Source organism: Dromiciops gliroides, chromosome 2 (genome assembly GCF_019393635.1).
Source record: "Dromiciops gliroides isolate mDroGli1 chromosome 2, mDroGli1.pri, whole genome shotgun sequence".
NCBI lineage: Eukaryota > Metazoa > Chordata > Mammalia > Microbiotheria > Microbiotheriidae > Dromiciops > Dromiciops gliroides.
This window is the reverse complement of record NC_057862.1, coordinates 41268767-41282759: the sequence shown is the minus strand read 5'-3', so window position 1 is coordinate 41282759 and position 13993 is coordinate 41268767. Positions and strand designations below refer to the sequence as shown.

At 44.7% G+C, this 13993-nt stretch overlaps 1 protein-coding gene and 1 non-coding gene across 2 annotated transcripts in view; both read left to right on the top strand.

Moving 5' to 3' along the window:
• CRTC3 (CREB regulated transcription coactivator 3) overlaps nucleotides 1-13494 on the top strand; it is a 97605-nt gene extending 84111 nt beyond the window's left edge. Inside the window, exons 10-15 of the mRNA XM_043984312.1 lie at nucleotides 1370-1587; nucleotides 5862-6160; nucleotides 8006-8203; nucleotides 8301-8381; nucleotides 9580-9685; nucleotides 10261-13494. Coding sequence (XP_043840247.1) covers nucleotides 1370-1587; nucleotides 5862-6160; nucleotides 8006-8203; nucleotides 8301-8381; nucleotides 9580-9685; nucleotides 10261-10469 — 1111 coding nt within the window. The 3' untranslated portion in view covers nucleotides 10470-13494. The remainder of the gene's footprint in view (nucleotides 1-1369; nucleotides 1588-5861; nucleotides 6161-8005; nucleotides 8204-8300; nucleotides 8382-9579; nucleotides 9686-10260) is intronic.
• On the top strand, nucleotides 2094-2201 carry LOC122744763. The gene has a single exon (XR_006355110.1). It is a non-coding gene; the product is annotated as a U6 spliceosomal RNA (small nuclear RNA).
• Nucleotides 13495-13993: the final 499 nt, after the last annotated feature.

Below are 13993 nucleotides of genomic sequence, written 5' to 3'. Positions count from 1 at the left end.
TTTCTCAAAAGAATGTTTTGTAGGTGTGTTCATATAGTTCCTGTGTGTGTTTTAGTAGCTAGACTTATAAGTATTTTATACATTTTGTGTTATTTTAAATGGAATTTATCTTTCTATCTCTTCCTGCTGGGTTTTATTGGCCACATACAGAAATGCTGATGATTTTATGTGGATTTATTTTATATCCTGCTACTTTGCTGAAGTCATATTTCTGTCTTTTCCACAGGGGTAGTATGAGTCATTTTATCAAATGCTTTTCTAAAATCGAGGTTAACTATACTAACAGTATTACCCTTATCTAGTAACCCTGCCCAAAAAAGGACAGAAGCTTATTAGCCTGGTAGGACCTTGCCTTGATGAAATCATGTGTATTCTTTGTGATCACCACTTCCATTTGTTTAAACTATTAAATGTTTTGAATTTTGCCATGAATTTAATTCAGACATAGATTTTTAAATTGTGAGGCTTTTTCCTGAGACCTATTGGTCTCTGATTGGAATTGAGTGAGGAGGAAGTATGTTATTTTGTTGTACATACACACCCAGTATCCTTGCACCTTCCTACTACCTACAATTCCAAACAACTAGACCAAGAGTTCTTAACCTGGGGCCTATGAACTTGTTTTTTAATGTATTTTTAAAATAACTTTATTTCAGTATAATTGCTTTCCTTTGTAATCCTGTGTATTTTATTTTATGAATTTGAAAAAACATTCTGGAAAGTGCTCACCATGTAACTGACACATAGCAAGTGCCTAATGAATGCTTGGTGACTTAAAGAGAAGTCTGTGGCCTTCACCACACTGCCATCACTAAAAAAATGTTTGGAATCACTGAGCTACACAGTAATATGGAGTCAGTTGTTACCTTATAGCATGTTACCAATGGTGGCCAAGCAGGCAATCCTTAACAAGCATGAAAAGGTGGTGAGCAGATCCCTGTCTTGGTATTAAAAAATGCTGGCACGAGATTTGGGGAAGAGTCACTAAAAATCGTCTCACATCGCCTTACTTGCTAATGCATTCTGCCATATTTTAATATAGTTTATTTATTCTGGGACTGAATTTCCTAGGTCTGTTACCTTCCAGAGAGAATGCTATATTGGAGCTGCAGCACCTGTTCTTTGTTAATGTCTTTCTGCCAGTACTCCTGATCTCAGGAGAGAACAATAGCTTCTCTCTCCTAGGAGAGTGAGTGACCTGAATTCTGTAGAACTTTAGGGAAATCTCCTGTCTAAACAGTTATGTAAATATGAAAAACTCCTTGTTAAGAACTGTAAGCCATGGTAATGAAACTGTCTTGTTATTTGAAATTGTATTCGTATGATTTCCTAGTGCATTACTTTTGAAAAATAATTTGTCTTCTTCTAGTGCCTTTCCACATAATGGCCAGAACACAGGACTAGCACCTTTTATGGGGAACCTAAACACTGGAGGGTCTTTACCAGACTTAACCAGCCTTCATTCCTCATCTCCTCTACCCACGTCTTTGGATCCTGACAGCCACTGGTTTGGCAGTATGAGTGTTGGCAATAGTATGGGAAATCTCCCAGCTGCTATGACTCATCTGGGGATTAGAAGCTCTTCAGGTAATCGGTTTCCATTGGTCATGAGGAGGGCAAATAGGTGATGCAGTGGATCGAGTACCGGGCCTAGAGTCAGGACGGCTCATCTTCCGAAGTTCAAATCCAGCATCAGACACTTACTGACTGGGTGACCCTGGGCAAGTCACCTGTTAACCTCAGTTTCCTCATCTGTAAAATGACTTAGAGAAAAGCTTCTTAAACTGTGGGTAGCAAATGGGAACATGTAACTGAATGTGGTGGTCATGAAAAATTTGGACTCAGTAAAAGGTTATGTACATCCATTTTATATACCTGTATATCAGGCTTGCGTGAAAATTTCTTGGACATAAAGGGGTTGCGAGTGGGGAAAGTTTAAGAAGCCCTGAGCTAGAGAAGGAAATGGCAAACCATTCCAGTATCTTTGCCAAGACCACCCCAAAATGGAGTCACGAAAAGTCAGACAATTGAAAAATGACCAAACAACAACAACAACAGGCATGAGGACTGGAGTGCTTAAACAGAGGTACCAAGTGCTCGCTTCGGCAGCTCATATACTAAAATTGGAATGATACAGAGAAGATTAGCATGGCCCCTGCACAAGGATGACACGCAAAATTCGTGAAGCGTTCCATATTTTTGGGCAGCTAGGTGGCACAGTGGATAAAGCACTGGCCTTGGATTCAGGAGGACCTGAGTTCAAATCTGGCCTCAGACACTTGACACTTAACCAGCTGTGTGACCCTGGGCAAGTCGCTTAACCCTCATTGCCCTGCAAAAATTAAAAACAAAAAACTAAAAACAAAACAAAGGTACCAAGCTGGGCTACTCGGCCTACTCCCAGCCAGACATGTAAGTTGTTAATAATAATATCCACCCATCTTCACACAGTATTTTACAATGTGTTTACAAAGCACTTTATAATTTCATTGAATGAGAATAGCAGAAAAGATAAGGCAGCTTTATCCTCGATTCTGTTTATCTGTTCTCATGTCCCCTCATAGTTCTTATTTTGGGGACCCTGGGGATAGCTGAAGTGTCATTCACCTGGCTGCAGCTGTGAAGGACATGGCTTCTTATGTTTGCTCTATGTCCTAAGGGTGGGGAAGAGAAAAGATCATTAAAAGTGCATAGCTTTCTTGGTTAGAAATTCAGGGTTGTGGGGCAGCTAGGTGGCGCAGTGGATGGAGCACTGGCCCTGGATTCAGGAGTACCTGAGTTCAAATCTGGCCTCAGACACTTGACACTTACTAGCTGTGTGACCCTGGGCAAGTCACTTAACCCCCATTGCCCTGCAAAAAAAAAAAAAAAATTCAGGGTTGTACAGGGATAACCTCAGATAAATGGAAGAAACTATTTCACATTTTGGAAATTTTATAATAGCACATGGCTTATTTTAAACTTTGGTGTGTATATAGTAATGAAAATAGATGTAGTCATAATTTATATTGATTATAAATCTATCGTACTTTGGTTTAAATTTGCAGATGCACTTGAAAGTGTGTTAATATCATTAATGATGGGGGCAGCTAGATGGCGCAGTGGATAGAGCACTGGCCCTGGATTCAGAAGGACCTGAGTTCAAATCCTGCCTCAGACACTTAACACTTACTAGCTGTGTGACCATGGGCAAGTCACTTAACCCCAATTGCCTTACTAAATATATATATGATATTAGTAAAAATAATACGCAGTATAATGTGGCCTGTAAGTGCCCATATTTGCATCAATTGCTGGTTGAGTTACGTCCCTCTAAATATAATTGTCTAAGTCAAAACAGACATATGAGGTTGTCCTTACTCAACATAAAATCATCAGGCCTGCTACTTTCACAGCAGTGTTAGTAAGGGCATTGCTTATGGTGATAAGCCTTAGGGAAACAATTTTCTGTAATTATTTTAAGGCGATAAAATATTTTCAGGCTTCTAGCCTGTCTTTTGAATGAGGGTAGAATGCAGGATATAATAATAAAGGAATGAGACTGGATTTTTCAAGCAAACATAGCAGGTCTTTTATCCAAGTAAATACTGACTTCTAGTGATATTCAAAATATTTTTGATCTTCTCTTTGTCAGCTGCCTTCAGCATCCATGGGACAGTCTTTTAGTCTTTCGAAGTGTCCTCAGTAGTGACATTTCTGTCCCTTGAAGGTGGATTCGATTTTTAAAGTCAGAAATCTTTCAAAGCCAGATCTGCTTCAGCAAGGTGAGCGATCAAGATGGATGATGCCATTTTTACTCAAATACCATTTTACAGAACTTGTGCCATGAACTCAAGCACCATCACGGTAAAAACTCCAATTAATGGGCCACAAGTTAATTCTTTTGTGTCATACAGAATCTTACTTGCGCCAGTGTTTCTCTATAATATCCCCCGTTGATTTATTTGACCACTGGAAGTGAACTCTGTATGAACAGTGCTACTGTTGTCAAAGACAGAAAACATCCCACAGGACTTCAGACCCTAGACTTTGTTCCTAAGTATTGTCTCATCATCAGTTACAGTTTTCCTCAAAAGCATTTTTTTTAGCTTTTTTTGAAAGAACAAATGCCCCATTTGTCTTCATGATGGAAAACACATGACAGACACAGTTATCAACAAAAACTTTTTTCATGTTTCAGTTTTGGCCTTTTTTCCAGAATGGGGCTTCATTTTCATCCATCTTTCTCTTATTATTAATCTATTTGAACCAACCAAATTCAAATTCTCAGTCTTCCAACATTTTCTTCATCCCAGTCAAGTAATAGGTAAATGTTTCATGGCCCTGAAATGTTGTGCCAATCCGAATTTCACACTTGAGATTACCCTAAAGTCCTTGTAATGGATCAGTGGGGCCCCTAAGTTTTTTTTTTTCCAACAAAAATGTAGTTCCTCTTTCTTTACTCTAAACAACATTCATTTTCTACCCCTTCATAGAACAATCCAGCCTCCTTTTCCTCATAATTGTTAACACAAAACTGATTGGCCAACCTTGAAAGTATTGTGGTTGTTGAGATATGTTACAACACATCCTAGAGTCACTCTTCCTCTGTTTCCACAAGTCTTGCAAGAAAATCAGTCTCCTTACTTCATAGGAAAATTTAATCTTTCAGATATGGAAGCTCTTTTTCCATACTCCCTTCCCTGTTCTCAAACTCACAGGCCACCCTCTGACCTTTAAAGAAAAAAAGGTACCCCCCCCCACCCTTCCTTTTACCTGCATTAGGACAGAGTGTGATGAACACCTCCCTCGCTCCCAAAACGCGGAGACATAACTAGGAGGGAAGGGACTTATTCTTTCCTTTAGTGTCCCTGTTCTGTAGTGTCATAAAATGTGACTATCTAAAAACCTCTCTTCCAGGTAGATTCTGTAGAGCCCAGCAAAGTATTCAGCAAAGTAGCCTTGAAATATACCTCCCTCCATTTCTTGGAGTAGTGGAGTCCTATGGACGCAGCATGTTGCATACACTGTTGAGTTTGAGATGTCAATTGGTCTTGCTTCACTGTTTTTATTTATTACAAAGGAGGCTCACTGGGTTGGAGAGGTGGAAATAAGTAATATAGAGAAATTATTTGATTGTAAAAAACAAAAGACATCAGAAAAACTTGAGCAAAAAAGAAAAACATTCATGCTCTCAAGTTCAGAGAAGCCTGCTCAGATGCCCAAATTCAACTGAGAATTGGAGCTGTACGCCACCTAGTGGAGAGGAAACACTTCTCCCGAGTTAGGTCTCAGATCCTTGACTCCAGGGATTGCTATTTACCTGGATACTGGAGCTTTCCAGTTAGGGATCTGAAGTGGAAATTTGTCTTTTACACGGCTCTAATATTCTTTTGGAAAATTCTTGCGTAATCCCTATCTTGAGGAGATTGCCTATTTAGTCTTGTGAAATTCTTTTCCCTTGTCAGTGGCTTTGTTGTTGTTGAGTTGTTTCAGTTGTGTTCAACTCTTAGTGACCCTTTAGGAGTTTTCTTGACAAAGCTACTGAAGTGGTTTTGCTGTTTCCTTCTCCAGCTCCTTTTACAGATGGGGAACTGAGGCCAACAGAGTTAAGTGACTTGTCCAGGGTCACACATTAAGTATCTGAGGCTAGATTTGAACTCACAAAAAGTCTTCCTGACCTCAGGCCCAGCACTCTATCTACCATGTCACCTCGCTGCCCTGTCAGTGGCTTACATTTGATTAGATATGAAATGGTGATCAAGAATAGAAAACTTGTAAAATTTTGGTGGGGACTCAAGTTTTTCTTAATATCTAGAAAATAAGGTTCAGAGAAGCCTGAAATAGTGAGAATAACAATGGATTTGTTGTCTTCTCTTAAGGTCTTCAAAGTTCTCGGAGTAACCCTTCCATCCAAGCCACACTGAATAAAACAGCACTTTCCTCCTCCCTAAATATCTGCCCTCAGACATCTGTTCACAATGCCTCTGCCCTTCAGCCATCACTCCGTCTGTTTTCACTTAGCAACCCTTCTCTTCCTACCACAAGCTTGAGCGGCCCAACTCGTCGCAGGCAGCCTCCAGTGAGTCCTCTTACACTCTCCCCAGGCCCTGAGGCACCTCGAGTTTTCAGCAGACAGTTTTCCTCCACCAGCCCACTGAACCAGCTCCCTGTGTCCCAGGTAAGCTCTTGGACTAAACAGGGGCCCTCCTCTGAAACCTCAACCTGGAGAAACTGATGTTTCACTCATTAGTTATGTGACCTTGGATAAGTCATGTTGGGTCATAATTTCCTCATCCATTCAATGAGAATTTGATCCAAATCTCTATGACTTCTTCTCCTTGGATTATTTTAGAACAGGCCCACTGCACCAAAGATCACTGAGCACAAGTCTCCAAATGTAGTTAGCACTCCCCAGTACATGAAAATGGAATAGGTACTGATGTAGACAGTCCAGAGGTCATTTTTCTTTAATATCAAACTACATCATGTGACAGCAGATTTGCCTGCCTAACCATATCTAGGCTGATAGTAAAAGGAGTTTACTTCCCCTGTGCGCACACCAGCCAAAAGGAGTAATAAAATTTTTTAAAGTTCTTTGCAGGGAATGCCAGAGGGGGCATCAAAAATGTCTGATACTCATTAAGTCAAATTGGGTTTATTTCCCTGATCATCTCTCTGTGTAGATTTGAAATTAAACAGTGTGGCTTAATGGAAAGATCAGTGGACCGGAAATAAACAGATTTGTGTTCTAGCTGCAGCCTTACTTATGGATAGTTTACTGTGTGACCTTGGGTAAGTCACTGATTGCTAAGATGCTTTGCAGCTCTAAGCTCTGTGAAAATTTATGAAGCTCTTTGGGTATTGAAGCTACTGGAAATAGGCTAAAAAATCTAGAGAGGAAGAATGAGAACTTCTGATCCCATTCAACAGCCACAGATTCAGGATAGGAGAACAGACTGGCTTGTTGACTTGATTGACCTGAAGCTGGCACAGTTCTGAATGCTTTCCAGTGACCATCCTTTGCAGGTGCTCCACACAAACAAAGGGCAGTCAGGTTGTGTTAGATCACTAGAGCAGGAGTCAGGAAACAGCTCAGCCATTGCTAACCCTGTCTCCTCACCTAGAAAATGGACCTCCCTACACGGCCGGATGTTTGGAGGATTCCCTTCCATCTGGGCTACCAAAAAAGCTTGGTACTTCTGAATTGTTATACAAATGCAAGGTGGTGGTAGAAGAAGTAAAAACTGCTGACTTCAGAGTCTCTTTTATAGCGTGAGCTGTTTAAAAATTTGAGTGCTTTTAAAATGTTCCATCCCACCTGACTCCAGGCTCTTTTACAGGATACAGAAAAGATAGAGTCCTTCTATTCAAGGGACAATCTAGAACAGAGGTTCTTTAGGTCAATAAGCATTTATTAAGGATTTCTTGTATACCATGCTAAGCACTGGGGATGCCAAAAAGGGCAAAAGCAGCCTCTGCTCTCAAGAAGCTGACAGTCTAATGGATTTCACCTTCATTGTGTCATGGACCCGTAGCATTTGGTGAATGGTCTGTGACCTCAGAATGCTGTTTTTAATGGTATAAAATGAAAGACATAGAATTACAAAGGAAACCATGGATATCGAAATAGTTATCTATGTATATCCCCATCTAGCTAGATCTGTCTTTTAAAGATCATCGGCCCCAGGTGGAGAGCCTCTGCCTTAGACCAAACTAGATGAGATGCACAAGGATTGTTCTCTCACTAGAGTTTGTAGTTTGGCTGAGTTTGGTGCCCTAACGCCTTTTTTCCAAGTTTGAGGTCAGTAGAAATTGGCACTGAAAGGCCAAAAGACTTTTGTGGGGAAATCAGATCAGAGATAGATTTTGAAGGAAGGGAAATCAATTATTTAAAACATAAATGATTGAGGAGAAAAAAATTATTGGTAAATGAAAAGGGCAGCAAACCTACCCCTATCTCCTATTATTTCTTAGTTGTGGTAACATAGAAGTTGGTTTGATTTCTGTGGTGTTTGCTTTCCAGGTTGTTCCTTCTGATCGAAGTCCCCTTTCCTTCCTTCCCCCAGAAGCTCAAACCTCACTCCCGCCCCCTTATCCCATGCCCCAGGAGCTCCCCGAGCCCCTCCTGCAGCCATCCCGAGCCCAAGAACAAGCCCATGCCCAGCAGCCCCAGCTGTCTTCTCCTCCAGTACATTCAGACTTGGAGCTCTTCTCTCCCCATGTAAGTAGCAGAAGGCGTTCCTGGCAAGGGAAGGAAAACAGAGTGGGCTTTGTTCACACTGAAACCGAATCTAACGCTGTACCTCTTGTTTCTGAAGAGCTCTTCTCTGACCAGCTTTTTCCCAGACATGTGCTTTGAACAGCAGGCCATGAGGCCAGGGCCAGCCTTTTCTCAACAGGTAGGCAAATGCTGGAGCCCCAAAGTGTTTGTGCCCTTTTGCCGTAGCCGTAGGTGTGAGCCGCATTGTCTACACTTTCACATAGAAACCCCTAACGGTAGACAAGGTGGCTCTTTCTGTTTTCGTGTGGCTCCTCCTGTAGCTTGAATACCTTCTCTCCCCAGATCTGTTTGATGACTGCTTAATTTAGTGTCTGGGCTCAGCAGGGGAGCTGTCTTCTTGGGATGACCATGGTCTGTTGCAGGGATGGGCTTCAGAGCACAGGAGAAAGCACTAGAGTTAAGACAGAGGACAGGAGACAGGTGGCAAGGTGCTGGGCTATTGCAGCACTTGCTGGGAAGGCCCTGAGGTGAGAAACTGCATCCCAGGCAGACACAGGCCTTGGTGGGTGCTTGGCACAAAAAGCTTAATAAGTACTCATGGATTTGTTTCTGAAAGCCGTCAGAAGTTATAGCCGCTTCTTTATGCATTCCACCCAGTTTTTACAGTCTTATTTTGGAATAACGTTGCTATTTGAGATGCTTTCATCATCTCGTAAAGAAGTTTAAAGCCAAATCCAAGGGTTTGAGTCAGATGGACTTAGTGGTAGTTTGGCCTTTTTATCAGTTACCATGGTGAACCATAATGGAGCCTGGTCCTTCTTGACTCTGCTGTAGAGGTCGGGGAGGGAGCCTAGCATTGGGGGCACTAGACTGCTCGAGTCCTGGATAACTGATGTCTCCTCAGGCTAAGAGTATCTTGAACCATCTGTTCAAGGCAGTTATTTCTCCAGGTTCAGTAAAAAGAATTGCCAGGGGGCAGCTAAGTGGCGCAGTAGATAAAGCCTGGATTCAGGAGAACCTGAGTTCAAATCCAGCCTCTGACACTTGATACTTAGTAGCTGTGTGACCCTGGGCAAGTCACTTAACCCTCATTGCCCTGCCAAAAAAAGGTGTTTTTTTTTAATTGCCGGTACAAACCAGAGATGTGATTGAATGAACTTAAAGCAGTTTGAGGTTATTAGGTGAACTCCATCAGTCAGTTCACCGGTAAAGGATGTTGCCTATACCTTTAGCCAAAGGTGCTATGGCCAAGCAGGTTACTGGTGCAACAGTAAGGGATCTGCTGTGGGCACATGAGGAGCAGCTCTGGAAACAGCTCTAGAGCACTGGACGTCCTCAGCAGAAATCACTGACCCCGAGCCTTTGCTACCTCACAGGCCGCCATGATGGAGCCAGCTCCGAGAGGGCTGCAGAATGCCATTCAGCTGCGATCAAATTCCCTGTATTCCAGCTGTGGGAGCTTCCCTAACACCGTCCTAACTGGTAGGTGTGGGCTGCCTTCACCTCGTCCGTGACCTGTGTCTTCCTGGTGTCTGCTCTGGGGGGCCGGCAGTGAGGTGTGTACCCCCCCCCCCCCCAGCGAGTGAGAGCGGGAAGAGTGCAGTGGGAAAGAGGCCGGATTGGGAGTTGGAAGTCCTGTGTTCGAATCCTCCTGGATGAGGCTGTACAAGTCACGTTACCTCTGGCCTCCCTCAGTCTCCTCATCTCTAAAGTGAGCACACGCTGGACCAGAGGATCACTGACACTTTTTAGTCTAAAGGCCTTTGATCTTATGAACCCTAAAGAGAGACGGCGTGTCTAAATCAAGAAAGATGGGGATGGAGAGGAAAAGGGAGATTTCTAGCTGGAGACCTGGGTTTGGAAGTCACCTGAACCCAGGTGATAATGGAGCTGGGGAAACATTTGCGAGTCTGATGGATGAGAGGTCCCAAGTAGCTTAGACTGTCTCACTGGGGTCCCGTGCGAGTAAAAGGGGTTTTCATTTTCTGCTGCACAAGTCTGGTTTTTTATAGTATCTCTTACCCAGCCCTTCCTTCTCCCCTCTCTTCCTCTCACAGAAGACACAAGTAGCAGTCTGTTCAAAGACCTCAGCAGCGCATTGGCAGGCCTGCCAGAGTCGAACTTTAACACAGACAGTCTTTTTCCTCTGGATGATGAACTCCAGATTGAACCCCTGAGCTTGGATGGACTCAACATGCTGAGGGACCCTAACATGGGCTTGCCAGACCCCTCAGTGGAGGAAACATTTCGATCTGACCGCCTGTGAGCAGGCCGTGGGCTAGAGCGGCAGCCTGCGTCTGTTCCTGCCGGCCCTGGAGCCAGCCCCCGGGATCCAGCAGGGCAGGACCAGCTCCTCATCTCAGAGGCTTCTTCAGTCAGGGCCCAGACACAGCGCGGCCCGCACGAAGCCACGCCATCCTGCTGGTGCCGAGGCCCCTGGCCAAGCCAGGCCCTGTGTCTGGGGGGACAGATGTCTCTTTGAAAGCTCCTCAGCATGGCCTTCCTCACCATCAGCACCACTGTGACCTCCCAGGAGAAAACTCTGCAGTGGCGGGAGCTGTCGCTGGCTTCATCTGCTCATCCCCAGAGCCGTGAGCTCTCAGAAGGGACTTGAGGCCTGGCATGCTTCAGAGGGCCCTGAAATGATTCCATCAGCTTAGCATTTTGTGTATGGTACTGTGACTGGGCAGTAAATTCTCAGCCATCTGGAGCTCCATGGGCAAAATCCAAGCGTCTCTGGTAACGATTAGGTGACAACCCAGTGTACAGGGACCAGCATTGCTATTTGAGGTCCCTTCTTATTCCAAAGAAAGACAAGGAGCCCCAGCCCAGGTCTTAACTGGGCAAACCAAATGTTAATTTGGCTTCTTTCCCTATCTCAGTCCCCCCTGCTGCTTCCATTTATATTTTCATGTGGCACAGGAAGGACAATGCTAATTGATCACTGAGAAAGTGCCCCTTATAACCAAGTATCCTGAGAAGAAAACAGTGGCTGAGGAGAGAAGAGATGATAGAGTGATAGGCCACACCAGCATGGAACAGCGGACTGAATGGAAAGGTTTGTGTTCTCAGTCTGATGCCATCTCAGCAGCAGGCTAGCCCCGGGCAGAGCTCTCTCTCTGTTTCCCTACATCTGCCCCTTTCTGTGCCGTGGGTGGTCATGCTAGTCTGCCTTGCTGGTGGCTAATCTAATTGAGTGATTCCCCAAAGACCTGCCCAGCCTTGCTTCTTGCCCACTCTCTTCTGACCTTTATTTCTTCACATCCCATAGCCTGTGGTTAAGCATGCACATTAACACGGGTGTCGTTAGATAGCCAGTTCCTACTTGAGTCAAGCTGACAGTTCTTGGGGTCACCTTCCAGAGTGTTGTGGGGCACAGGCATCCGCTGTGTCCTGAGTGCCGTGCACTCTGAGAGCCGGGGCTGGCCTTGGGCAGGAAGAATCGGGGGCTTGCAGGGCTCTGAGGAGTCATTGCCACAAACCTGCCGGTAGAGCCATGTAGGTGTTGCTTTGGATTGCAGTGTTAGAGTCATTCCTTTGGGTCAGGATCGTATTCCATATTAAAGCCATTGGCAGCCAATAGCCCCTCAATAAACAGGAGCTGATTAGGTGTCTTTCCTCTGGGAAAGCTCTTAGAGAGCTGGGAAATGCTGCGAGTGGGTTTTGATGGGTCCAGATTTCTTGGACAGCGGCAGGCATGTGGGCTGAGTGAGCTCTGCCCTGGGCGGCCCAAAGAAGCCCGGGTGGCTGATAGCTAGAGAGCCCTGGACAGACAGGCCGGGGAGGCAAGGGGCCTCTGACCTGTTCCCAGCCTCACCTTTCTGTAGGTGTGCCCAGGCCAAGCGGTGCTTGAAAGCAGGAATATTTCAGGGTCTCCTTCAGAATGACCACAGTTCTCCTCACGTTAACTGTGCTGGTGCATTACCCCCTCTGCCCTCGTAGTCAAGAAGAGAAGCTCATCCTGACATCTTAGATGGCTCAGCTCTCTAGAGAGGAGAGCTCTTCATCATTGCCAAACAGGAGGGGTTGGTCCCAGGCAGAGTCGGGGTGAGAGGGGCTCGAATTCCTCAAAGCTCACCAGAGGAGAAACCCCACTGGGGTTCTCACTAAGTCCTCCAGCACTTAGGCCTTAACCAGAGCCCTTCCCCCATCAGACGAGTCAGACCCTTGCTGGCCATTTGACTGGGACCGAGGCCTAGGCAGGTTCATGAGAATAGTTATTTGTTTGTATTCTTCAAATTTGGGTTCTCAGGGTATAATTATGGTGGTGTGCCTTCCAGCATAATTTAATAACTGCTACTAAATCACCAATGTGCCTGAAGAAAGCTTGATCATGTCTAACACCCCTCATCTGAAGGCGAAAAGAGATTGGCCAAGTCAGGTCGATCCCCTTTACATCTAATCAAAGAATAGGTTTGGGGCGGATGACGTGGGGTTTAAATATGTGCACACACAACACGCACACACGTCAGACATTCCCCTCGCTAACCTTTCCAAGCTCCTCCTGTGCAGAGTGCCTTTCACCCATAGAGGTCCTGGTGCCCCACACGGCGATCCCAACTTCATACAGATAGAGAGCCAGACGCCAATCGTGCCTTCCAGAGTGGCTATTTGTTACTTTGTAGAGTCTAATGGGAGAACGTTGCCCAGATATGTTCTTCCTAAGTGGCTCGAGGTATCACAAACCCTGCCTTCCTTCGGTTGTGTGAAGGATGCACCACACACCCCACGTGGGTCAGTCTCACCAGTTTCCCTTGCAGGCTCAGCAGCCAGCGGGGCCATTCCCCTGCCTGGGAAGCAGCCCTGTGCTTCACAAGTGGTGGACAGAAATCACCTGTTTTATTATTCTCACTTACTAGCAGTTATGGCATAGAACTGAAGTGTCTTCTAGCTCCCACTCGTTTCTCCCTTTGAAGGTGTGGCCTTTGAGATGCCCACTGGTAGAAGAGGCCTCCAGTGTCCTGTAATGTTCTTTCTTCTACATCTACAGTGTATTACCTGAAATAAAATAACGACGTATCTGAGCACATCTGCTCCTTTGAAGACCTTTCTGGCATTTGCTATTTTAGCTGGCTCTTGTAATTTGTGCACAGATGGTTCTCAGTGTATCTCAGACATTTCAGAAAGGGACCATCCCTCCTACTAATTGGACTTTCTTTCAGTTACCTAACTTCTGTGCTCCACATTTCAATTATATTTTTAAAAATTGGAATTTGTATAAAGTAACGTTCGAGTTTTATAACGCATTGTTTTACATCTTTCATAATTAAAAGCAGCACAATAAAGTTCTGTACCTGCATCTGGTGTCTCTTTAGCCTACATGCGCTGGCCTGGTACATTCCCTGAAGGACCCACAGTTTAGGTAATGGGGGCTGGGGGTACAGCCGGAGCAGGGCTCTTTGCCCGGTCCTGCTTCCTGACAACACAGACTGACTTTGTCTTTCCCTATTCTGAGCTCCATTGTGTGCCTCCCTAGGAAGGCCCACCATAGTCACTGAGGCACAGACGTTGTAATGAGTGTAATTTTGCCATCACTGCCCCATCCCTCCATTCTGAATTTGTGGTGTTTATTGCTTTTATGAGTGTGTGTACTCCCTCCCCAGACACAGATTTCAACCTCCATACAACTTGGTAGAGTGTCTTCGAAATTCAGTTTGATTTAGCTCCATAAGTACCGAAGTGCCCACTGCATGCCTACTATTGGAAACTGATGATGTTATCTTGCATCAAACTTGGTTTCCTGAGCCCACGGCAAACCCTAAGCAAATGTCAGCTATTATTGTTACAAGT